This window comes from Rhynchophorus ferrugineus, unplaced genomic scaffold (assembly GCF_030347505.1).
Source record: "Rhynchophorus ferrugineus isolate W39M unplaced genomic scaffold, kcgeb_rfMv2 rfM2, whole genome shotgun sequence".
NCBI lineage: Eukaryota > Metazoa > Arthropoda > Insecta > Coleoptera > Curculionidae > Rhynchophorus > Rhynchophorus ferrugineus.
In genome coordinates, this window is record NW_027472581.1 from 91,787,096 (window position 1) to 91,814,027 (window position 26,932).

The 26,932-nt window shown below is 32.2% G+C and overlaps 2 protein-coding genes across 6 annotated transcripts in view; one reads left to right on the top strand and one right to left on the bottom strand.

Annotated features, from left to right (window-relative positions):
* Window positions 1-24,703, bottom strand: part of Liprin-alpha (PTPRF interacting protein alpha) — a 348,725-nt gene extending 324,022 nt beyond the window's left edge. For 3 of the 5 annotated variants that reach the window (XM_076396951.1, XM_076396965.1, XM_076396964.1), the window contains exon 1: window positions 24,207-24,592. In XM_076396951.1, the coding sequence (XP_076253066.1) occupies window positions 24,207-24,455 (249 nt within the window). In that variant the 5' untranslated portion in view covers window positions 24,456-24,592. Of the gene's footprint in view, window positions 1-24,206 lie in introns of all 5 variants that reach the window. The other 2 variants (XM_076396963.1, XM_076396953.1) reach the window with 1 other exon arrangement.
* A 335-nt stretch (window positions 24,704-25,038) lies between these two features.
* Window positions 25,039-26,545, top strand: fsd (transmembrane protein fates-shifted). The gene is made up of 3 exons (XM_076395547.1): window positions 25,039-25,233; window positions 25,322-26,104; window positions 26,219-26,545. The coding sequence occupies exons 1-3, from the start codon at window positions 25,182-25,184 to the stop codon at window positions 26,470-26,472; spliced, it is 1,089 nt and encodes a 362-aa protein (XP_076251662.1). The 5' UTR covers window positions 25,039-25,181; the 3' UTR covers window positions 26,473-26,545.
* Window positions 26,546-26,932: the final 387 nt, after the last annotated feature.

Consider the following 26,932-nt stretch of genomic DNA (forward strand, 5'->3'; position numbering starts at 1 on the left):
ATAACGAAGAAAAAGAATAAGAAGGAAACCCAACCGAATACATTCGCAAAAGCCAATCTCCGCCTTTTTAGCCAGAAAGACATCAAGGAAAACACAAAACAAATCTACATCAATCTTCTTTGGGTTATTTTCTGCGGACGTATAAGACCCATTTTATCAGTATAACTTCTTACAGAATGATTAAAATTAATGGCGAATATAACATGCCTTTTTCACCCTTCCTAACAAGCTGGAATGACTCCGTGCCAGAGAAAAATTGTATTTTTGAGCCCATATTTCTAATGGCCGCTATAAAATATTTCCATTACCTCGTACAACGAGTTTCGCATGGAAAAAAAGGCGAACCTGACATATTGAAATTAATATATCGGACGGAATTATTCTCCTTCCTTCATACGAACGTAGTGTGTTTCCATCAAAATCGATATGACCTTTATTGCCATACAAATCCAAGGGACCACATTTAATGGAATGGGCATGTTAAGATTAAGAAAACAAAGAATCGTTTTATTTTTTTCAGTTGAGTTTTTTCGAAAACGAAATTTTATTTGATTATTTATATTTCAAAAAATATAATTCTGAGAAGAAATTTATTTTCCATACTTGGCTAACTGTTCGTCAATCAATTTGATATAATTTAAACTTTAATTAATGAATTTTATACATTAAACATAATTAATGAATTTTATATATAATTGTGCTTGTAAACCAAACCTATAACAGAGTAACTCCATAACAGTTCTTCCAATCAACGAGTTAAAATCATCTGATCTTTCATTAATCACCATAGAATTACTTATCTAAGTAAAGTCTATTCAAAGTTATTTTGTACATACGTCATTTAAATTTGTGACGTCAAAGCGTCGCAATATTGTCCCACCAACTCTGAGTTTTAGTTCAGTTTGGCTTTGACATACAACAAAATTTTAATCCAAATAAAATAACTGAACATTATAGTACATCAAAAAACAACTGTTAATTATCCAGCCACAATAGTTTATAGGTTAGAGTTATAACCTCTTATCACTATTGGTCTCAAGAATATTGCACACCTCTGACAACCGGACGACTTTGACAAACTCATTAGTTTACGCGTTCGTTGCCCTTTAACTAAAATAAAATTAGAAGGATTATGAATATTATATTGTCCGATTATGAAACGAATTTACATATTGCAGCGGCAATACATTAAACATCTTGATGACGTATGTACAAAAAAAAACCGTAAATAGACTAAGACGACTAAATAGACGTCCTAAGGAACATTCATTTGTGTTCTCTAAAATCCTAATAATACATTATATCCGCATTCGACATTATATACTTTATAAAAATAAGCTCTAAAGCTATATATCACCTTTAAAGCTTCCTTAATTTTGTGAGAACTTTGGGTTTGATATTATTTTCAAGGCACTGACAATGATATAAATTTAAACATATTTTTCATTTATAGTATCATCCTACTCGGCACTCCTTTTCGCATATCGCGCTTACCGAGACTTGTTCATATTACTTAATGTTTTCATATTATTTGACAAAAATAAATTTTTGCTCGTTACATATCTACCAAATTAATGTTACTAAATTACAATATTCTTCCAATAATTCATATTTTACACGCGTATTGTCTGTTGCTAAATTTCCCTGTTAACAAATAAATAATTATATAACCAAATCCAGGAATAATGTAAACATAAAATCAACAAAAAATACCACTTACTACTCTCATAAATAGCAACGCGTGGGTACTAGATACTGAAACGATAGGCAGGGATACAGTAAATTTATAGAGTCTTTTCTACTAAGCGATAAATAAAGGGATATTCCCTATTCTTGACCCTTGGACGCTTCCCCATTTGTTTATTATAGTATTTAGATCACATGTTATTCCTAGTTTATTTGACCATTCTGCTCTTCCATATATATATATATATATATATATATATATATATATATATATATATATCGAATTCCATCAGTTGAAAGTCTTTAATCTGGTTGGTACATAAAATATCTCCCTCATATTTAAATTATAAATAATAGAGTTTTCATTACTCAGCAAGAATTATATACTTATATGTATTTTGATTTAAAAATGGTATCAATGCAAACAAATATTCGGTATATTATATTCGGTGGTTTGGACATGGTTATGTAGATTTCTCTACATAAAATAACAGCTTACCATGTAGCTTACCAATTGAACAAATTGAGCAACGTATTAATGCAAAAAAGACTATCCAAAACTATCCTCCTGCATAACCATGAATGGCTGTGAAAAAAAACACTATTGCGGTTCGATGGCAACTTCTACCGTATATAGCGTATTAGCTAGTGCGGAAATGGTTCTTTCGATACAATTATTATCAATACAATCTTAATTTACAAATTAAATTATTACAACTGTTCTGTTGTACTTGCACTAAAACATAAGCAAGGAGAGTACACGATATTAATCAATGTGCAATTCCCAAATTAAAATAAAATTGAACTACTTAACCTAAGCCAAGAGTAACAATTATACAGTATGTGTCATTTGGTTCGCAGCAATATTCTGATATATTACGTGATGTCAGAAAGATGGGGAAAAAATTAAGAAAAATATTTTTGTTAATACATTATTTTTCCCAATAAATGCCAACTTAAAGTGAAAATAAAACCAGAACACGTGCAAGAACCTAATATAACATAAACTAAATATTTGTCTCCATTATCAAATAAATCTCACCGCCGAACTCGAATAAAATCAGAAAAAGGACAAAAAAGTTTTCTCATAAAATGAAGGAAAAAGTTAATTAGTCTTACTAATTACGAATAAGGGATGTCGTTATTAATTTATTGCAGGCAGACGTCAAAAATAAATTAATCACGAACTCCTTCCTGAAGAAGTTCGCACAATCTACTTAACAACTACCGTTAATCATGTCGAAATCGAAATTATTACGGCGTAATCCAGCCAGCATACATTAATTTCTCTAGATATCCAGCCAATGACATATAACCTATTCCTGTTCGTTGAATGTCGGGTAAATTCATATTTTACCTTATTCATTTCAAAGCTTTTATAATGTACATTATTACTAAATAGAGTAACTACTACTCTCAAAAATAGCCACGCATAGGTACTAGACACTGAAATAATAGAAAGGGATACAGTAAATTTGAAAATATTTGAGAATGCACAAGAGTATCCAATCGGTGAAGATTACTGTATGCTCATTACTTGATGAAGTTAAATGATTTTAATTACACCTAGTTATCTGCTTTGTTTTCTATCCATCTTATCCTATGGTAGTTTTATGGAGGATAAGAAATAAATAAGAAACTCACTAAAAGGTAAAAACTAATTAAACTTAGATTTTTAACACAAAAAAATGTTTTAAAATAAATTATGTACATAATAATCGTCGTAATAAGTAAATAAAAAATAAACAGAAAACTTATTTAACCTACCTACTACACGTATTTTATATTCTACTATATACACACAATTTAGCTTAATACCTACCTTAGGCTTAATGGCCAACCCAAACAGTTATATTAAATTAGATTTGTTTTGTTGGTAATTTAATTTTTTGTATATGTAACAAAATTATATTATTATTTTTGTATTGCTTGGACTCGGTACCGAATTCAAAATGATCAGATGGTACTAGTTAAAATAATATTGTAAATACATAAATAGGTTTAGGTAGGTATTAAGCTAAATCGTGTGTATATAGTAGAATATAAAATACGTGTAGTAGATGGGTTAAATAAGGTTTTTGATTATTTTTATTTAGTTATTAGATGTCAACGACTAGTATGTACATAATGTATTTTGAAATGTTTTTTTTTTGTGTTAAAAATTTAAGTTTGATTATTCTTTAAGTTATAGTGAGCTCCACATTTATTTTTTGAAGTCGGTTCAATTTTTTTGTTAAAAATATTTTATTTTTCTCTTCTTAATGTTAGATCTTTCCTCAATAAATTGCCCAGTTATTTTATTAAATATTGCAAAGGGTAGGCCAAGTAAAGGTGCAGCCCGTATGGGCAAAAATAGGGTTACAGAAACAGTGATTGAAAGTAAGAAACGCTTCAGGCCCCGGGGTCTAGGTGATTTGACATGACTAGTCTAGGTGATTTGACAGATGTTTTAACTAAACTATAATAACAAGAAATTGTTTTCCGCGCCGGGAATCGAACCCGCGATCTCCGATTGGCAGCTAAAGGCTTCAGCAACTACACCATAGAGGCAATTGTCTGCAATATTTCTACGAGGTTACATAGGCTTCAGTTAATGCTTAAAAATCAAACTGAATGGCTTTTGCACTAAACGACTTCCGATTTTCCGTCACATAAGCTCAGCAATGACATTGTACAGCAATAATTGATAAGATAAAAAAATGGGTGAAAACTTTGTACGTGTCTTATAAATTTGAGCGTTGTTTCCCTCTATTTCCCTCTTTCCCCCCATCAGATCCGAACTTGGTTCCAATGGGACCACCTCGGAAGTGCACTCTTGCGTATAAAAAACGAATTTTTAAAATCCGTCCATAAGTGACGGAGAAATCGGCGAACATACAAAAAAAAATTATGCACTCGATCATAGAACCTCCTCCTTTTTCGAAGTTGGTTCACAATGTAACACAAAAATACACATACCAAGAATAGAGTAACAATTTGTAGTGATTTAGCATGGTAAAACATACTTTGTAAATGTATAAACACATCTGTAATTCTCTTTGGGCCTTTCCTGGACTTCAAATACTTCAAAATCAAAATTAGCCAAATCGGTCCAGCCGTTCTCGAGTTTTAGAAAGACACAAACGGAAATTCATTTTTTATATACAGTAGGTAGCAAATTATTAGGGACAGTATACACAGTCGTATATATAGTAGGACACAAAATATATAAGGGACCCCCAACTAATAATTTGTTACAGAAATTTAATTAAACTAGACAAAATAATTAAAATTAATCAAAGATTAGACAAATTAATTAAACAATCTCGATAATGTCCCTAATAATCTGGCCACCCACTGTATATAAAACAAGATATATCCCCCCATCTTATGCCGATATAGAACTACAACCACCGATCAAAAATCGGTATCTTTACCGCCATCTAACGGAGCGTCCTAGAAACCGAACACAATGCTCGATAGTTTCCCCGACGGATAATAGATGGCCGACGACCGTCAGACGATCCGTTTCTTATTCTGCGGCTTTCGCACGCGAAATCCGAGCGGGATTCGAACGAGAAACGGTTAGACGAGCTCTTGGGGCAAATATTTCAAACTGCAATTAGCTAAAATTAGGTTATTTCGATTAAGTGGGAAGGAAAAGTAGAACGCGTCTATTTGTTTACTCAAGATTATATGAGCGCCGTTAAACTATCCACGGACGAGCAACAATTTTAATCTACACAAAAAAAAACAGCAGTTGCGGTTAAAATTGTAACATGGCATGTTTGCTTAAACCGACTCGGATAAATCAAAATTCCTGATAGAATATCGCTGTTAAATTCAAATAAAAAATGTATAAAGATTATATTTGTATTAAGGTCTTAACCTAAAGATCAGTGAATAATTATTTAACATACAGTAGGTGGCCAAATTATTAGGGGCTGTACTCCTATTTATGCAATTTATAGTCTATGTTTGCTATTATTAAGTTAAATAAGCGTTCATAATGTTTAAATAGTCGAAACGTACCATAGACACTAAATGAACCAATCAAATGCCTTTCTGGCTCTCAGCATAGCGATACAAACAAGTACTATATTCAAAGTGATGACATACAGATATTGGACGTCACGAAACATTTTTATTTACGATATGTGGCCAAATTATTAGAGATAATATTAGGGAGAGTTATTAGATACAGTAAAGTATGTTGCTTTTAAAGACTTATCTTAAATAGGTACTGATATCATAATTATTGTTTTCGTACAGTAGTAACGTGTATACAAGTGTATGTATACACTGAAAAGTCAATAATACCAAATGGAAAACTGTTTTTGAGTATATAAATGACAAAATCATGGAATTTATTCTGATTAAACTGACGTTAGTTCATACAAGACTCATTCACGAGTCGTCTCCTTTCACTCCAAAGAGCACCCTCAGACTCTTAAACTTCTCCGTTTTACCATTAAACATGTCCTTATTGAATTCCATATGTACACCCGCCAAGACTTTCTTTTAAATGAGAAAATCAAGGAGTCTTGCCTCATCAGCAAGACATCATTCATTACACTTTGTGGTTCTCTATAGGCCATTTATTAACAAGTCTATGTTTGCTATTATTAAGTTAAATAAGTGTTCATAATGTTTAAATAGTCGAAACGTACCATAGACACTAAATGAACCAATCAAATGCCTTTCTGGCTCTCAGCATAGCGATCAAGCAGAGATCAAGAACTGGTCCTTGTGCCATCTGGACAGCTTTCAGTTAATATAATTAATTTGTAACTATCGATTATACCTTCGACCATCTTGGTTCATCTTCTAAACTACACTATTTTTAGACAAATTTCCATGGTATAAGATTCTATGCTTTGCTTCGATTGGTAGTTCTTGTAGCTCCAAAATCCGATATTACACGGCTGAGCTACTACTTAACTAAGCTACTGCAATCCACTTTTGGAGGCTGTACAACCAAAACAGCAGGCTTCTGTCCTAATTCGAGGGGACAAAGTGATCTCCCAGAAATTCTACCAGCTGCTTATGAAGCTGACAACAACAAATTTGTTTCAGTTTCACAAGTTTGTATTCAGTGATGGACCACCAATTACAGACTAACAATTTTTGTCAGGATGGACAACTATATACATAGGGCTAAAGTTGCTGTATGTGTCATTATCAATTTCTTTTTTTCTTTGTCTCTACTATTATTAGGATTTGATCTACAAACGTCGATGACCGCCATTGTTGATTGTTCACCAATTAATTAGTATACATTATTGAGTTTTAAATAGCGCTTTTTTGGGATTATCCCTTTAATTTTTGACGTACATAAATTATGTGGTTATTTTATATGTGGACAAGATTAAGTACAAGATATGCTTTAGCATGATTCCTTGAGATATTTCTGCTTTGCTATCTTAAATATGTGTATAATTGAACCCGTATTTTTTCCAAGATATAAAAAAGGACTATTGGAGACCTACGATTAATATCTGATTCAAAATACAGTGTAATAAATCGAAAAATTTGAATTAATGATCAGAAACAAAATCACTATCGAATAGTTATACAACCAGAAATGCGATTAGGCGACCTTGCAACGAAACAACATAGAAACCTCAAAATGTCCTACCAAAACCAGCCAAGTATCCGGTATTATTTTAAAAAAATCTATTAGCTGGGTATTCCTGCCTAAACATAAGATAAAAATGGATCATAGACCAAAATAGAATATTTAAATGCTAGAAACTAAACAAATCGACTGCTAAAAAATACCAAAAGTATTGGTGGCTGACATTGCATAAAACCGCACAACGTTAACAACCTTAGAAAATATAAAAAAGGTCATTTTATATAACTTTTTCTAACATTCTTGGATCTCGGTTAAAAATAACTGTGCATATAAAACACTAATTTACATTTAACATTCACATCAAGTGTTTTCCTAATCCCACATGTGTATTAGAACGAATTGAAATAACAATTCTATTCTCTTATTATGTTCAGCGAACAAAACAAACTACGGAACAGTCTATTTTCGATATACAACAGAATAATATTTAAAACGGTAACAATGAAAATGTTGTTAGTCCATCATCATCAAGTCCTGATTTTATTAGCTTTGAAAATAATTAAACTAGTATTTAAATAACAATTAAAATGATTAGGGAAAACCAAATTTTTTAACTTAGTTATAGCCATAATATGAAAAATCATATTTTTGGAACAGAGGATATCTAAAAAAAAACTATATATTAAAACAAAGCTAGAATATCTGTAGTGTTATCACTTAACTTCTCATTATCGCCAAAAAAAGTACTTAAATAACAGGTCAATTGAAAAGTCCCCGGCCTATCAAAGTAAAACACATTTTTTTGGCAAAATTAGTTTTCTTTATTTGACATTATTCCAACTTTTCGATACCATTTTTGTAGTAATTCAAAATAGGCCTCAGTTTCGGCGATCACCTCTTCATTCGACGAAAATGTCTTTGCAGCGAGCATTCTTTTGAGATCTGAGAACATGAAATAGTCGCTGGGGAGCAGATCTGGAGAATACGGTGGATGAGGAAGCCATTCGAAACCCAATTCATGGAATTTTACCATCGTTTTCACTGACTTGTGACACATTGCATTGTCTTGGTAAAGCAGCCAATGGGTGTATGGCTGAAGCAAGGTGAAACGGTCCAATAACGCTATGTAATAGCCGCTGTTGATGGTCCTTCCTTTTTCAAAGTAGTCAATGAAAATTACTCCATGCACATCCCAAAATACAGACGCCATAACCTTCCCAGCCGACTGTTACGCTTTGGAGCGGGTACATCGTGTGCAGTCCACTCGGATGACTGTCGATTGGACTTCGGAGTGAAATGATGGAGCCATGTTTCATCCATTGTCACATATCGACGTAAAAACACGGATTTATTACACTTGATCATCTTCAAACACTGCTCCGAATCATCAACTCGTCGTTCTTTGTGGTCAAAAGTGAGCTCGCGCGGCACCCACTTTGCACAGAGCTTTCTCATACCCAAATATTCGTGAATGATATGATGTACACGTTCATCTTTAGAGTGTCTGCTATTTCATTCGATTTCAATGTACGGTAATTCAAAATCATTATGTGGATTTTTTTAATGTTTTCGTCGGTAACAACCTCTTTTGGGCATCCACTGCGTTCACCGTCTTCGGTGCTTATTTCACCACGTCTAAACTTAGCATACCAATCCTTGATGGTTGATTTTCCTGGGGCAGTGTCCCGAAACACGGCATCAAGCCAAGTTTTGTTCTCAACTGTATTTTTTTCTTTCAAAAAGCAATATTGTATCAACACGCAAAATTCTTTTTTATTCATTTTTTTCACAATAATAAAAGTTGCTTCACTCAAAATGCTATAATTCACAAACTAGTGGTCCGACGGCTGTCAAATTTATACACGCATCTTTTGAGGGTTAGGGTTAAGTAAAAAACATATGGATTTAACTATAGTAGCGCCATCTATTGTCGGGCTTGGTAATTTTCAATTGACCTGTCGTTACAATAACAGATTGGTATTACAGATAAACAAAAAATCCAATTATACCAAAATAAAAAATCAAGTGCATTTTATAGAAACTTATACAAACTACAATAACGCGGCAGTTTGATAAGTCCGTTACTTTTTTATCGAAAGTCTTTCTTTTTTCAACATAATAACTTTCTAACACAACAAATTTAGTTCAGTATTTTTCACTGATCTTCATTCGACCAAAATATCTTAAAATTCAGCCATTTCTTCAGATCTGAAGACAGAAAATAGAGATAGAGAGCTAAATCTGGAGAATATGCTGTAATGGGTAGCTTTTTGTTGATACTGTTAGTAATAAACAGATAAAATAGTTAATACCTTGAGTAATATATTGTATAATTCAAATTACGCCGAGAAGATAGGCTTCTTCTCTTTCTTTCGAATATAAATAAATCTCAAATTAATTATTAACTATAAATGGAATCGAGGCTTATTGATGTTATCAATCATTGCCTGGATAAAACAAAACGTGAAAAACCATGGGTATTCTTAAAAAGTGTAAAGACCCTCGTGAAAAACTGATAATATCAATAAATAATAATTGATAAATTAAAGATTAGATAATGAAGGTACTTGTTTAGTTATTTCGTAAGCTTTATTTATTACTTAATCCATATAAAAACATGATAAAATACCGCAGGAACGAATTCGCAAATATTAATGAAAGTAATTCATCCAGCTATTTTATAAGAACTCCTCGTACCGTGGCTGAAAAATGCAGATGGGTCAAGTAAAACCAATACCATTTGATGTTATCGAAATTAATGTAGTTGCTTAACCAATATAGATATTAAAACATTTGAGTTGAGTGAAAAACCGATGAAAAAAATTGTATTCTGAATATTCTATTTGATAAAAAAGATTATTCATTGATTCTAAAATACTCAGCTGATAGTTAGTCACTATGTGATTGTTCGCTTATCATTATCAAAATTCTATATATATTTCATAAGTAATAAGTATTTTAAATAAAAATTTATAGAATTACTAATCCATTAAATTGTATATAAATGACTAATTATTTGAGGAAAATATGTCTACAGCACAGAGAATTATCACTAAAGATAAGACATTCAATTAAGTACAAAGGTTCTAAACTGATATCAGCGTATTACCAACTGAAACAAGTTAATTTGCATCGACACTTTAAAAAGGCATTTATTGAGAAAAGTTGGTACAATAAATATTAATCAAAATATATTCCACCACTTTCCCAACTTTCTGACGATATGTTACAATGTTGTTACAATCATTGATCTATTTTTACTTGCACTTTTTCAGCATTTCGAAGCCATCTCCCAACCAAGCCATAATGCATTGATTTGAAGAATCAGAAGACGCTAGATTTGGTGAGTATGCTGGATTCGGCAGAAGTTTCCTCTCAATATGTCTGCTTCGATCTGTCGAGCGTAAGAGGAACTTGTAATGTAAGAAGTGTTTGTTACTGGATATTGCTGGCCTTTTTTGAAACAAGATGTTTAATTTATTAGATTGGCATCGCTAGATATATGCGGTAGCAGTTTCCTTCGATTTTAGTAGCTCGTAACACACAACACCTTACTGATCCCACCATATGCAAAGCAAATCTTAGGTATTGTTGTAGATAGCTCTCTTAAACGCAATGCGCTATAAAAGATAGAATAAAGTATTCTTTTCTTGCCTGGTAAGCAATGAAACCACGTTGTTAAAAATATTTTTAACAAAATAATTGAACCGACTTCAGAAAATAAATAAAAAGCTCACTAAATTTTAAAAAATAATCAAACTTATTACAACGATTATTATTTTATATTAAAATGTTTTTTTTTGTAAATATCTGGTAAAAAATGAATAACAATATTTTTTTATACTTTTTAAGTTTGACTGAATAGCCTCTTATATGAAAACAAAACAATACTAGAGCAACTTTAAGTAACTTACAACAAAGAACCATAAATGGTTAGTGAATTCAAGAAATCTGAACTCATAACAGAAGCAAATTCATATTTTCTGGAGCAGCCTTAGAGTCTGTATATCCAAAGTATAACCTCTCTATTTAGTAGGTCAAGGACGCTTTATTGATGGCCGGCCGCAAGATCCGGCACATCTGGTATATATTTTTAACATAACCCCTTAGGCGCACACTTTGGGATGTTTAGATTAGTATTGATTGCTTCGCGACGTTAAAAGGGGGAACATAGTTCACTTGATTTACTCACCACATTCTGGATATTTCTAGAATTATCAATCAGAGAAGAATATTTTCGATCCATACCAAAGGAAGTAAATTGCCTTGAATTATAAAGAGGAAATATTTGATATAAGGAGTCTGGTTACAACATAATGATGTTTGATATTTTTTTATTTGCATATTATACAAAAACATGATCAAATCAGACCAAAAAATTAGCTATACATACTTAATAATGCCTACTTGGACTTATATAGTCTGTTTGAAGTTTTTTTGTACCTACGTCATCAAGATGCTTAATGTCTTGCCTGAAGCTATTTGTAAATTAGTTATAGAATCAGCCAATAATTTTCCTTCTCATTTTATTCTAGTTAAAAAGAGACGCAATACTGTCTGATTAGTTCGAAGACGTACACGAATGAGCCTGTCAAAGTCGTCCGGTTGTCAGACGTATGCAAAATTCCTGAAAGCAACAGTGATAAGAGGCGATAACTCTAACCTATTAATAACAGTAGTTTTTAGATATAATATTAAAATAAATTATATTTGATAACATTTTTGTTCAATTATTTTATTTAGATTAGAATTTTCTTGTATGTCACATATCACATGAGAAGCAGTGAAAATATTTTACGCAACTGCCTCTACGGTATCATGATTAGAGCATTCAGCTCACACGCGGAGGTCGCTGGTTCGATTCCCGGCAGAGACAACAACTCTTTGTAGTTTTAGTTTGGTTAGAACAATTCTCAAATCTCTTGGGCTAGGTAACGGGCCCCGGGACCTGAAGTCCTCCACACAGGCTGCGCGTTACTTGGTCTACCCATTATAACACTTAATAAAATAACTGCGTAATTTAGTGAGTAAATATATAACACTAAGAAGAGAAAATTAACCGACTAATAGAAAAATAACAATATAATTTTGTAACATTTACAAAAAAAATAAATTACGAACAAAACAAATCTAATTAGTTGCTCGGCACCGACTTCAAAGTGATTAGCTGGTAGTAGTTACAATAATATTGTAAACACATAAATAGTTTAGGTAGGTATTAAGCTAAATTGTGTATATATAGTAGAATATATAATACGTGTAGTAGATAGGTTAAATAAGGTTTTTGTTTATTTTTATTTAGTTAATACAACGATTATAATGTACATAATTTATTTTAAAACTTTTTTTTGTCTTAAAAATCTAAGTTTGATTATTTTTTACCTTTTAGTGAGTTCCTTATTTATTTTTTGAAGTCGGTTCAATATCTTTGTTAAAAATACTTTTAGATATAGTTATTAATTTATAAAACCAATCAACTTCTATGGCATGGAGTTATCTACATAACTTTCAATACATCCTACTTCATTCTTACCTGATTTTATTCATGGCTTATAAATTATGGAACAACTCAATAAAATTGATCATTTTAAGGATGATATATTAACAAATAACCTCGAAAATATACATTTTGATACGATATTTATATGACTATAACATTTTTTATTCATGGCATAATCGCACTGTATGTATTAGCATTCGTTATTCGAAAATGTTTAAAATCACAGAAATGGAAATTAACAGGATGTTGCCGGGAACAATTTGCAGCCGAAGCTCTTGCTTTGAGGGAACGCAAAAATTAGGCAAATTTGTGCGGGACGCTTTGTGCCGAAACACAAACGCGCCAGTATTCAAAAGGAAAAAAAAAGTGCCCCGAAAATTGAATCATTATTCAAGGGCCTATAAATGACGGCACCTAACCGAACTGCTGATGGTATAATATATCTTGTGTTAGATCTAAAATTTCTTTAGTTAGCATTGATGTTATATGTACAGTGGGTGGCCAATTACATTTTACGTTAGATATGCTTAGTACAATCTTAATTTACAAATTGATTTATTACTATTGTTCTGTTGTACTTGCATTAATATAAAAGTAAGGCGAGTATGGGATTAAAACATCAGGATGGATTTTCCAAATTAAAATGAAACCAACTATTTAAGTAAAAGTGAAGAAAGCACTTATACACTAAACAAGTTCGTGTAGTTTAACGCGCTTCAATACTCTGATTTGCTACGTTTGTCCAGTAGCTGTATTGCTTCCCCATTGCTGTGATTGAGCAACCTTCCACGTTTTAGGACGAAATCATGGATCACTTCGTACATCCATTTTATTTGGAGGTCATGTCCTCCATGATATGTATAGGTAATTGTAAAACTTTGTTCCAAACAGTGTGATGAATACAATGACCTACACCCAAAATATTCGGGTGTTCCGCAGGGCAGTGTTCTTGGACCATTGTTATATCTATTGTATACAGCTGACCTTCTAACCTCAGACAACACTACTCTTGCAACATATACTGACGATACAGCGAGGGTCCTCACACGACACACGAGTCCTTTACTGTTGCATTCCTTTCCTGTATCACTTACGCATATTCTTAACCTAACCTAATATCCCGTTCACCCTCCCATCGACCACATGTAGTCTACAACACAAAAACAAACACGTTTAAAATCGATAAATGTTTTCTGTTCTCGTGCAAATTCCTTCGACGAAATAGTAGTGAATGTTCGAACAAACAAAGTCAGCAACCCACAACAAACGAACATTCCTACAATACCAAATATGCTCTATTATCTCTATTGTTATAAGAGGTTTCTTTAGAAGCTTAACTCCATTGAGAACATCTACAGAGATCAGAATAAGAGATAGTCAAAAAACAGTACGTCGAAGTTTTACGGAGCGTGTTTCAAACTTTCCCAGCGAGTTTCCTCTTGATGGACCTAATCTTGTCACGTTTTAATCGCGTTTCTGCAGCAAATTTTAAATGCTCATTCGGTATATAATGTTTTTTTTTAACTCAACTATACATCGAACATATATACCGAGCTTGTTTTTATACCAGCTATGAGTAAATGGTTCAAAACAGGTTTGTGGTTAGCCAAGGCCTAGGCTAATAATGTTCAATGTTCTTATAGTATTGAAATGCTGAAGATGGTGGTTCATCTTTCACGTTAATATTACCCGAATGAAGGTCAGTGAACAATGTGTTTACACTGGATCGGAAGAGCGAGATTTTAGTCTTGATTGTTGTATTTCCTCTCTTCCACACACGCAATCTTAAAGAAGCAGAAGCTCCTGCAGTTTGGCCGAAATTGCTCTTTACTTCAACAGTAGATTCAGCCTTCTTCTACAGCATTACAGATCCCAAGCATTTAGCTCTAACTGGATCTGATGGCGATTTACAATAGCAAGTTGTTTAATAAATTTATTATTACTAGTCGTTGCCGATTAACTTACAAGTTTCTCTACGGACGGACTTAAAATTAGATACTTATCTAAGAAGACCCATTGGCCTACTTAGTATCTAATAAAATACAATAAGAGTCAGAAGAACTGTTCAGTTTTTTACCGTTCACTATAAAACTACTCAAAGCATGCGGTTTGGTTTCCATGAATCTGAATCCTAATTCAATGTCGCAGAACAAGAACTCTTTCCTCATATATTGTTGCGAATCTCTTAATTTGCTCTATGGCAGCTGGAACCAGAAGGTTTTGGTGTAAATCCATGCTCCAATAATAGCAATAACATCAATAATATTCCCGAACTTATTTGAAGATGATAAAGCATAATAAACCCGAGTTTTTGCATCGATATGTGACAATGGATGAAACATGGCTCCATCATTTCACTCCGAGTAAGTCCAATCGACAGTCATTCGAGTCGACTGCACATGATGAACCCGCTCCAAAGCACGGAAAAACGCAACAGTCGGCTGGCAAGACAATGGCGTCTGCATTTTGGAATGCGCATGGAATAATTTCGATTGACTACATTGAAAAAGGAAGAACCATCAACAGCGTTATTGGACCGTTTGAAAGACGAAATCGCCGAAAAACGACCGCATTTGAATAAAAAGAAAGTGCTGCTTCACCAAGACAATGCACCGTGTTACAAGTTCTCACCTACCCACCGTAATCTCCAGATTTGGTCCCCAGCGACTATTTCCTGTTCTCAGATCTCAAAAGAATGCTCGCTGGGAAGAAATTTTCGTCGAATGAAGAGGTGATAGCCGAAACTGAGGCCTATTTTGAAGCAAACGGAAAATCGTACGACAAAAATGGTATCGAAAAGTTGGAGGGTATAATCAGGGTTCTATAATCAGTGTATCACCCTTGAAGGGAATTAAGTTGAATAAAAAAATAATGTTGCCAAAAAAATGTGTTTTAATATGGTGGGCCCGGGACTTTTCATTTGCCCTGGTAATTAAAAAGGCACATACATTTTACATTTGTAAATCAAACTGTTTTCTAAAAAAAAAATTGAGAAACCTTCAGACTGAATAAACTAAAAACTCTTTTTTTACACTAAAGTAGATACACATATGTCTCCCCACTCCCTACGTGTTAGATATCAGCATATTAAAAAAGACCCTCAACGTGAACAACGATTATCCGTTATTCATAAAGCCTTCCGTAAAGAACTACCTTCCTTTATACCACTCGTTATTCCGACGCCATTCTTTTTGTCCCTGAAATACTAGAGTCTTTCTCTTCTGAACCCTTTTGCAGTAATTTGCCTAATTCCCGTGGCCCATTCTCATCAAATTGTTCTTCAGCAATGTTCAGTTGTTTTTCATTAAAAATGATTCGAGGGGAAACGACAGACTATGGTAGGTGAACAATTGGGATTCGAGCAGGTTATTTTTACAAGATACGATCGATTAAAAATTCTATAATTGTTTTTTAATGGTTCTTCTAATTATAGGCGAGATGTAATTTAAGTTAATGTGTCTTTACTCGAAATATCTTCGCCAAATATAATACCGACCAAGAGCAACGTTCTGGGAAATCTAAAATAGAAACACCAATTTTAAATGTTAGTGTCTATTTTCACTTTGTCAGTTTCCTAAAATATCGATAACACATCGTAAAATCACATAATTGGTAATTGATTAAAGAAAAAACTTTAAGGTATCTATACTCTATATTTAATAATAATACATTAAAGATAATCAGTGAAAATGTAGAACCTACAAATAACTCATCAAGAAACTTAATACCGAGATAACAAAAGGGTGCTCAGCCGAATTCTTGCCAATAAATAAATCAGTCTAACTAAAAAAAATAATTTGCTTTTGGTTGCTTTGGATAGACTTGACCAGAGTATTAGATCCCCAGGGTATTTGATCCGCTACACATGCTGACATAAAGGATTCTCTTTGTTATCCAATGGTCAACGCATTGTTGTTTTTAGTCCAATATGAGCAAAGGCATTACTCATTTGAAAACCAACTTAACACCTGCTCAGTTTTTTGTATAAAAAACTACCTTTTGATAATTTTTGGATGTTAGCTACCACATGCACCTTCACGTATATCTTTTCCATACTATTTAACCAACTTCAAAAAAGGAGGAGGATCTATGTTTGGCTGTATATATTTGTTTAAATTTATATTCACAATATATATATATATTCATATATTCATATGAGAAGTCGTAGAAACGTTGCAGGCAACTGCTTCTATGGTGTAATGGTTAGAGCGTTTAGTTCACACGCGGAGGTCGCGGGTTTGATTCCCAGCGGAGGCAACAACTTTATGTTGTTCTAGTTCGATTAGAACATTTGTCAAATCACCTAGACTAGGTAGCGGACGTCGTGGCCTGAAGCATTCTTTATTTTCAATCATTGATGCTTTATTCCTATTTTTCCTCATACGGGCAGCACCTTTACTTGACCTACCTAATGTAATTCTTAATAAAATAACTGCATAATTTAATGAGTACATATCTAACACTAAAAAGAGAAAAATATAATATTTTTAACAAAAAAATTGAACCGACTTCAATGAAATAAATAAGGAACTCACTAGAAAGAAAAAAAATCAAACTTAGATTTTTAGCACACAAGAAAAACCTTTTAAAACCAAATATGTACATAATAATCGTTGTAATAACTAAATAAAAATATCTAAATAAAATAAAAATAATAGTGATATCAAAATTACTTTACAAGGAAACACTGTACTGAAGGAAACAAGAACTAAACGTAGAAGATAAATACAATTGTTAGTTCGGTAGATTAGGCCTCCAGGATAGATACAACTACATAAAAAAAGAGCCTAGAACTCTATCTCACAGTCGATGTGGAAAAGAGTTAAATGTAAATATAATAAAACACAACCCTAACCTATAAACCATTATGACTGTATAATCAATTGTAATTTAAGTCCTTTGATAATATATGCATTAGGTATACTACAATGTTAAAATAAATTATATTTGTCGTTTCATATATGTCGTTGTCATTTTGACGTCATCAATTAAGATAATTATTTGCACGGAAGAAGCCTTGCCAATATGCAAAAAGATGTACTCTATTGAATGGTGTTCATATTATTCTGTCTGTCCCCTGTAGTTCATAGTAATGCCTTCTATCGAAGAACAGTTTCGAATAACAATTTTGTTATTTTAGTAAATAAAAACTGCAATCCAAACTACGGTCACCGCTACCTGTAGCATTCTTTGTGGATGTTATTGAAATGTTATATTGGTTTGTTAACAACATGTGGCCGCCATGTTGTTTAGGCGGCGTCTGTTTAATCTGCGGTTTATTATTCATTCACAGATGCCGAATATCTAAATGATAAAATTTTATTATCAAAACCAGCATTCGTTATCTCCCAACTACTATCGGCCTCTATAGATTTATTGTCTATTTGTAGACATTTCACTCGTTTCACTACTCAGTCTTAAACACCTGGCTCTGACACGTGATCGCGATTCTTCGAATACAGCGCAGACCGTGGCCAGTGATAGCAATTGCGCGATATAGCACCTCGCTCCTAGAGAAATATCTTTGCAGCTTATAGTCCTAAAAAATAGTTTTGTTGTGTTGTAACCTGTGTGGAATAAATTCCCAAGTTTTGGTGGCTCCAAATTCCAACAGTCAACGTATGAGAAGCTGAACTACTGCAATTCGCCTTTGGTGATCGTTCACCTTGAACTACTGTTCAAATTCCACCAGACTATGTTAGTTAACAACAGCCCGCCTTTGGTAGCCTTGCACCCTAAACTGTAATGCTTATGTCGGGAATTTTTTCAAAGATTGAATGTTTCAACTACTTTAATAACAATTTAACTACTAAACTAATAAAACTAACTATTAAAACTACTTTAATAACAATTCTACGTATTTACTTTACCCCGAATAAAAATTATTTCTGCAGAAAAATGGATTTTGAAGGTTGAGAGGTTACAGCTCGTATTTATGCGTTATTTGAATAATTTTGTGTTATAATTAGACATTCTAATGTGTATCGATGGTGTGAGGATCCCTAAAGCCATTATACCTCGGTAAAAACTAAATACAAGATGTGTACTTTCGTTCCGAGGCAGAAAAATATTCATAATTTAAAACTACAACTGCTAAATTTTCTTTTAAGTTCGTTATCCTGCAGTTTATATGTGATTATTATTAATATTGGTATAAATAGCTTATTATAATAAATATAACAGGTCAATTGAAAAGTCCCTGGCCTACCATAGTAAAACACATTTTTTTTGCAAAATTAGTTTTTTTATTCAACATAATTCCCTTCAAGCGTGATTATAGCGACCCTCCAACTTTTCGATACCATTTTTATAGTACGATTCGTCCTTTTCTTCAAAATAGGCCTCGGTTTCGGCGATCACCTCTTCATTCGAACTTTCTTTCTTCCCAGCGAGCATTCTTTTGAGATCTGAGAACAGAAAATAGTCGCTGGGGGCCAGATCTGGAGAATATGGTGCATGGGGAAGCAATTCGAAGCCCAATTCATGAATTTTTACCATCGTTTTCACTGACTTCTAACACAGTGTATTGTCTTGGTGAAGCAGCACTTTCTTTTTCTTCAAATGCTATAATTCACAAACTAATGATCCGACAACTGTCAAATTTATACACGCCTCTTTTGAGGGCTAGGGCTAACTAAAAACATATGGATTTAATTCTAGTAGCGCCGTCTAGGTGGCAGGCCGGGACTTTTCAATTGACCTGTTATTTCTATATATTATAAAAATAAAAGTTTAGCAAGAAGCATTACTATTGCCTATTAGTTGAAATTACTTCTGAAAATGTAAATTGTCGTTATACTGAAATGTTAATTAATTTTACAGTGGCAAACGTTTCGAACAATACTGATGTACAGATGGTGTATGAACCCAAATGTTGTCGTTCAAGTCAAGTAAAGTAGAAGAAACTAAGCGGAGATTTAGTTTAAGAATTCATAGTAAAACTTAATATGTTAAAACATATCTAAACATGATTAAATATACTTCAAAATTACAATTTACGCATTTTATTTACCCGAATATTACAAGGTAATTTTATACAATACCGAATACCATTTTTTCGTTCCGTATAACTGCTAAAAGCTTAAAAAATCAAACTTCCATCATCAAATGTATATAACTTAAACCCTTTTTTGTGTTATAGTTGTTATCAACTTTTTATTTTATATTTTTGTATATATTTTGTATTTTTATTGAACATTCTTCAGTATTCTACCACATTTCATGGTTAGTATGCTCGGAAGACTCACCCACTTCAAGTAGAAAAGCGCCTAAGAAGTTCAAAGATTTTAATGGGAACTGATGGTTAGGATACGGTAAATGGCGTCAATGTTTCGTAGGACTTCTGATTGGTGATTAATTTAACGTAGCAAATGTGGAAAATTTATGTTCAACTCCACTTAACTACACCAAGGGCTGCTTCAAGTAGCTGCAGGACGATTGCCAATCCAACGTCTAGCTGTCTTCTCTTCTTGATAATTAATTTGATCCCGGTTAATTGAATAATTGAATAACACGCTCAAAAGGAAACAGCCTTATAACCTGGGCCAGTTTAAAACACAAAAACTATTATTTTACTTAAAAAATAACTATATTTTATATTTTGCTATTCTATGCCTGTTATACCTATTGAATGGCGATCTAATACGACCTATATCTAAGTTTCCCCAAATGAATTTGGAGGTCACCGATCTAAACGAACAAGTCACAATCGACTGATATTCTTAAAACCAACATAACCCTCCAATCCAGTCTTTGAAATACATTAAAAAAACAATTCCATTATTACCATTTCAATATCAAAATATAAAACAATACCCAGATCCATTTTATATATCAATTAACGCTGATAAAACCGCAATATAACGACAACCGCATATATTTGTAACATAACTCATATACAACTGATATTTAAATACTCTGATAATAGAATATTCCACTGTTGTTATTTATTTGCTTGTTAATTTGCATTTCCTTTTTTCTCGAATATTTAAATAGAATAATGCAATTTGTTGAAAGGAACGTGGAACGGATAGGACTCGTTAAAACCATTAAATGTGCTTTAGACATATATATGCCTATTAGTTTTAATGACGGCTACCCTGTATGTATAAATTATACATTTAATTCTATCTTTCAGGTAATAAATGAGTTAAGCATTGAAAAAATTGAATACCATTCAATTTCAATTTGTCAACTTCCTCATTTGCAATTTGGTGGGAATATTTTAAACTTTTCATCACGGTTTACAATTCGATATAAAAATTCGACTCAAAATTGCTTCGAAACATTAGTTTGTAAATTCTAAAACCCCTTACTTAATAGATCGAATGGTATCAGTTAGATTTCACAGCTTTTAAACATTTGCTTTTTTTCGTCTACCAACTAATAGTACTGAAAATTGTTCCCACATGCGACAACTGTCCACCAAATAGTCAAAGCCCGAAATATATATATTAAAACTGATAAAAATTAATTTAACAAAACTCTTTAAACCACAATAATTGTTCTTAACATAATAAAGATCATGCCATAACAAACCATACTAAACATCCCAACTGCAACCCAGACTGCAACGAAGAGATTATGTCAAAAATGTGTGCCAGATGCCCTGGATCATATAACTTGGACATCAATAATGCATCCTTGGCCTACTTAAATGAAAATTTTTATGGGCACTGTTTTCTTGCATTTAATCGACACATTACCCTACTACATATTAATCAATGAAACATTAATGAAATAACCCACATTTTCCATAATAACCAAATAGTGTACATAACATTTAAAACAAGTATTTACCTACTTTAAATAATCCTATAATAATAATATAATCAAATACATTTCGTCACAGTAATCAAAGGAGGATAAATTATCATAGTTTTTGCAACTAATGCTACTGATATAAACCGTTAGCAGCCACATTATTTATGGAGAGCGCTAATTTTCGAACCAAATTTCATTGTATTAATTAGACCGGAAACTTATAGTATAATGATGATAATAGATGAATTCGCTTTCTTTAAAAAACCTTAAATATCAATCTATTAAAAATGAACCCAATGGTTTAATAAATATGGAGCGAAATAATTTTCAATATCTCAATAACAGTATAGAAAACATAAGTAAGCTTTCAAAAACACGAAAAACAACTTTGCTTTAGTATTTTTGTACTATACTCGTTTTGGACTCGTTCGATAATTCCTTCATTCAAACGTCATACCAAAACAATGTACTAATTGTTAACATAGTTCCCATTTTTCTGTACTTTTTTTGTGGTTCCTTACATCCTTCCAATAAAATATAATGATATACTAATATAACAAAAATCAGGACTGGACCAATGATAACAAAAAACCGACGAAAGATTCTCCATATCAAAAATGTTTAGATGGAGTTCAGTTCAGTCAATATTTGATTCCATCACTGCATGAAAAAATACAACCTATAAAATTAGGTTTTTGAGAGTAGTTTGAGAAACAGAAACAGGAAATACAGAACATCATTGTACTTCCTTACATATATGAAGAAAAATACACCAATTCTCTGTGAATGAAGCTCACTGTAGCTCACATAATGCACAATACTATCAAAACAGTTACTAGTTATCTTACAGTTGGACTTGACCACATAGTAATCAAAGTGTAATGGATTCCTAGAAGTAAAGATATAAGAGTGTACATTGATTTTCAGTTGCATTATAGCTCAAAAAATAACAGATTAACTAGGACTAAGTTCCAAACAAACACGAATTTTAGAATAAATTTTAGAATATGAACTAGAAAACACATGATCAGTATTTGCAGTGTTACACATAATTTAAATATAACTTATAAATATGAAAGATAAGTTAAGGTATATATTTATTAAAAAAATAGATATATAAAAATTGTAGTGTCATAATACAAACATTTACACAGGAAATGTTGTGATAACCAATGTAAATAAAACAATCAGGAAAAAAACCACCAAGCTCCCAAAATAACGACATGACCCAATCCAAATATAATTTTGTGAAAATCGACAATGGCATCACTGATCCAATTTATCGCCCACAAATGATTAGGAAAGGCATCGTAAAAGACAGATGTTACCTCATTAAATTTATATTGTTCCAAGCGCGAGACCGCTTGACAAGAAGATAGGATTCGTGTTTTATACTCGACATCCTATCCTTCGACATACTTGGAAATATATTGGTAATTCTCTGTTAGATCACTTAGAATTCAAACACAAAATTTAAGTATACAATGACGTTCTAATTGGTTAATAGGTTAATTGAATTTAGGACTAATTAATACCAAAGCGCTAACAAAAAAAATTACAATTGATTTAAATTATGTCAAATAATGATTCGAACAAGAGGAGAATGAACTAAAGCAACCAATAGCTTAATGAGTCATTTCAATTGTTTGTGTTAACTTTTAATCAGGAAAGCGTTTTAATTATCTTTGCAGACAGTGTTTCGAATGCTACTATAATGAGAAGAATGAGTATAAAAAAGAACATAAAATTGCTCAGCCATAAACACTGTCTACAAAGAATTTTTAAATTATTCTGGTGTGATTTTTACATTAAAGTTATAACGATATGGTTTTAACGTTAAATATATAGTAGGTTTTAAAGAAAATATGCAACAATATAATCAATAGTAAAAAATCATTACTTGATTTCGATAACCTACATATCAGAAAGCTTTGACATTCATTATTTTATGTCTTAATTAATATGTTTTAACTGGTAGCACTATTATCACCAATACTCTTCTTGGAATCTCCTTTACTTAAATCCAGTAAAAATGTGTATGCTGTATAAAACACTAATGATTGTCAATACATGACCATGAGATTACAATGTGGTCTTGTAATATCATTACAAAAAGGAACTAAAATATAAACAAACCATAATTATGCCAAACTATATAACATTCTTCGAGTTTGTTAATAATCTGATTTATATAAACTATTATAATAAATAATCTAATATTGTTTTGTCTGAGTTATTAGCTCATAACCAGTCTTCCTGCAATTTCAGTGCCCTTAATTTTCTAGGTAATAATATCATCACGTCAATAATTATCAATTCGACAAAAATACCTCATAATTTGAGATTAAATAAAATGCCATTTAAATCGAAAATATATCTCAAATATCCCGCTCCCTTCTTAGGGAATAGAGAATTATGACGGTAACCTAGGAAACGCAATTTGACAACTGAAATGAATAGAAGTGACTGGACTGCAACCCAATGAAACGTCGTGAGGGCGGAGTTTTACCATGTACATTTAGTTAAAATACTTAAAAAACTTAAATAATAGACAACCATAGATACACGCCAAATAGTTCCTAAATAATTACCTGTTATAGCATGGCATAAAATGTTTTGGTAAAAGAATCAATAAAGCTCCAAGTACAAAAGTAACATCGGCCGATAGCGCCGTTGAACACGCGCCTGTCAGTGCCTTACCTGTGGTAAATTTGCAGCGATTTGCCTTTGGAGTGAATCTCGTTCCTTTTCTACTTCCGCTAATTTTAATTCCGTTTCCCCCAACCTCTCCTGGGTCTCCCGCAAACTGTCCATTAATTTATCTCTTTCGTCCAGCATTGAAACCATTAATTGTTCAAAATTCGCATCTTCACCAGAGAACTGTGAACTTCTCTGGCTGATGCTGTCCTCCGAAATTGTCGGCATCACATCACACATCATATTCCACATTTTGTTGTATTATCAATACACAATTTACCGAAAATGGTGCTAAAGTAGTCCCTAACCCCTTAGGTTAACTGTCCGACAGGTTTTCTAACTAAACCACGGCCGTAAACACTGAAACCGGGTTTCATAGTCACATAAAAACGTTGTCATTAATTGTTTATTTACAAATATAAACATTATTTTCACTTATTTACTACGACACACCTTTAAATTCCATCCCCCTATCTTCTACTTACATACACAAGATACATAAACTTGCCCAGCTTGACAGCCATATTAAAATCCATGTCAAACAAGCCCATTTAAATCGGTAAAGTCGCTTTCTGTAATAATATAACTTGATTTTAGAGAATGTCCAATAGATGGCGCTGAAATATATTTGAAAAGATTTAATTTAAAAGGTTTTTTTGATAACATATACTAACAACTTCTATATTATCATACCAATTCAGAGTAGAAATATTGCTGTAGTTCAATTAACATTGTATATATTAATACCAAACAAGAAAGCAATTAATGTTTAAAATATATTTAGCCTCCGTGTAACTAGGCAACATATATTTGGACATACACCAAACACGGAACAGCTGATTATCAGTTCACGATGACAGGTGATAGTAATAGTTATAGCTGTTCAACAGCTTTTATATATAAGTAATATTATATAGGTTTATTTATGTCGAGAACAGACTCTACAGTAAATTCAGGAACAATTGGTATATATTTGCCATGCCGCCGAAAAAATCTGGAAAAAAGAAACCCCCTAAGGGGGGCCTAGCAGGTAAACACTATTTGCATAATCTGAAACCTAATATTGCGCAATTAATATTTATGTCTATATATAATGTGTATCATTATTATTATTTTAGATGTAACTTTAAATGATTTCGCTAATTCGTCAGTACCAAATAATAGACTGAAAAAATCAACCAACAATGTTGTTGTTGTTTTAAAACAAGAAGTTGAAAAAAGTTGGGATGAGAAGGAACTTGAAGAATTTGATGGAGATTTAGAAAAAAATGTAGATGGAACTTTTTCATATGTCAGAAAAAAAATGAAGCAATTAGGAAGAAAAACCCATTTTAGTAACAGTAGCAAGAATGAAAATGGTACTGATGGTGTTAATTATCCCATTGATATGTGGTTTAAGTTGTCAGAATACATACGCCCAGAGGATGTCGGTAGATTTGCAGCTATTTGTAGAACATCTTATGAAGTTACATTAACCCCTAGATTTTGGTTTTTATTGTATCGGCGCTATTATAAATTTGTTCCTAATGTACCAACATATCTGCAGCCTGAATTTATGGTTAGAAAATATGGTCTCAGAACTAATGTTATAAGGGCATTATATTTCACATACAAACCTTTTGTGGATCGACTAAAACCAGCAGTTAGATATGAAGAACAACACCCATGCATAAAATCATTAATCAAGTGCGAATGTTGTTTATTGTTTAACATTGAAAAGCGTTATTACTTTAAAATGAGGCGAAAAGTTGTTGATAGTTTGTGTTATGATACAACGGTAAATGATTTAGAAATTCAAGATATATTAAGAATTTTAGATGACATTACTATAAATCCAGATAACAATTGTCGTGCCTTGGAGGTTACTTGTCTTCGTGGTAATGTTATCCCACCTGTTTTAGGTATGTTCTACTTTTCTTTAGTATGTTATATGACAATACAAATAAAAATTGCTGCAAGAATATTAAAAATGATTTTTGTGGTAGTTCTTTTAACTATTTGCTCATTGTTCATAGGTTTGACATTAGCCTCAGCCGCATTAGTGCCCTCTGTTGATAACCAGTATCGATATCATAAACTCCAATTAGGTTTTCGTTCTGGTATTTGTTCGTCGCAAATCTACGCAGTTTTAGAACCCGTGGTAAAAGTTAGAATCCTGGATTGGTGGCATCCAGAGTTCCCACACAACCATAACATGGAAAAATTACCTAGTCAGAATTTGCGCAGCGAGAATAAACTATCTCCTTTGAAAAATTACTATAATTTTTGAAAAAAGTTTTGTTTGTTCTTTATACATGCTTAGATTTCAAGTCATAAGTATAAAAAAATCGATTTATTTAAAAGTATATATATACATATATATATATATATATATATATATATATATATATATATATATATATATATATATATATATATATATATGTCTTTTTTTAAATTATGTACCATGGATAAGTAGCATTTATAGATATATATAATCTTTTTTTATACAGCTGTATATAAAGTTTATTGCCAATAAGCAGAAATTAGTGTAAAAAATGTATAAATATATATGTTTATAGACACCTAAACTATTTTTCTCTGAACATTTTACTTTGTAAACTGTGTAAACACTTCTATTTCGTTGTCATTAATGCTTGGCTAAATGGCAAATTTAAAAAATCAAACATAATAAATAGACTGCAATAATCTAAATAAAAATAACTTGTAATAATGCAATGCTCTGTAAA

Excerpts from the sequence above, each read along its gene's own strand:
- fsd (XM_076395547.1), top strand. The coding sequence starts at position 25,182 with ATGCCGCCGAAAAAATCTGGAAAAAAGAAACCCCCTAAGGGGGGCCTA. Across the intron at positions 25,234-25,321 it reads CCCTAAGGGGGGCCTAGCAG|ATGTAACTTTAAATGATTTC; the intron begins GTAAACACTATT and ends TTATTATTTTAG. Across the intron at positions 26,105-26,218 it reads TGTTATCCCACCTGTTTTAG|GTTTGACATTAGCCTCAGCC; the intron begins GTATGTTCTACT and ends CATTGTTCATAG.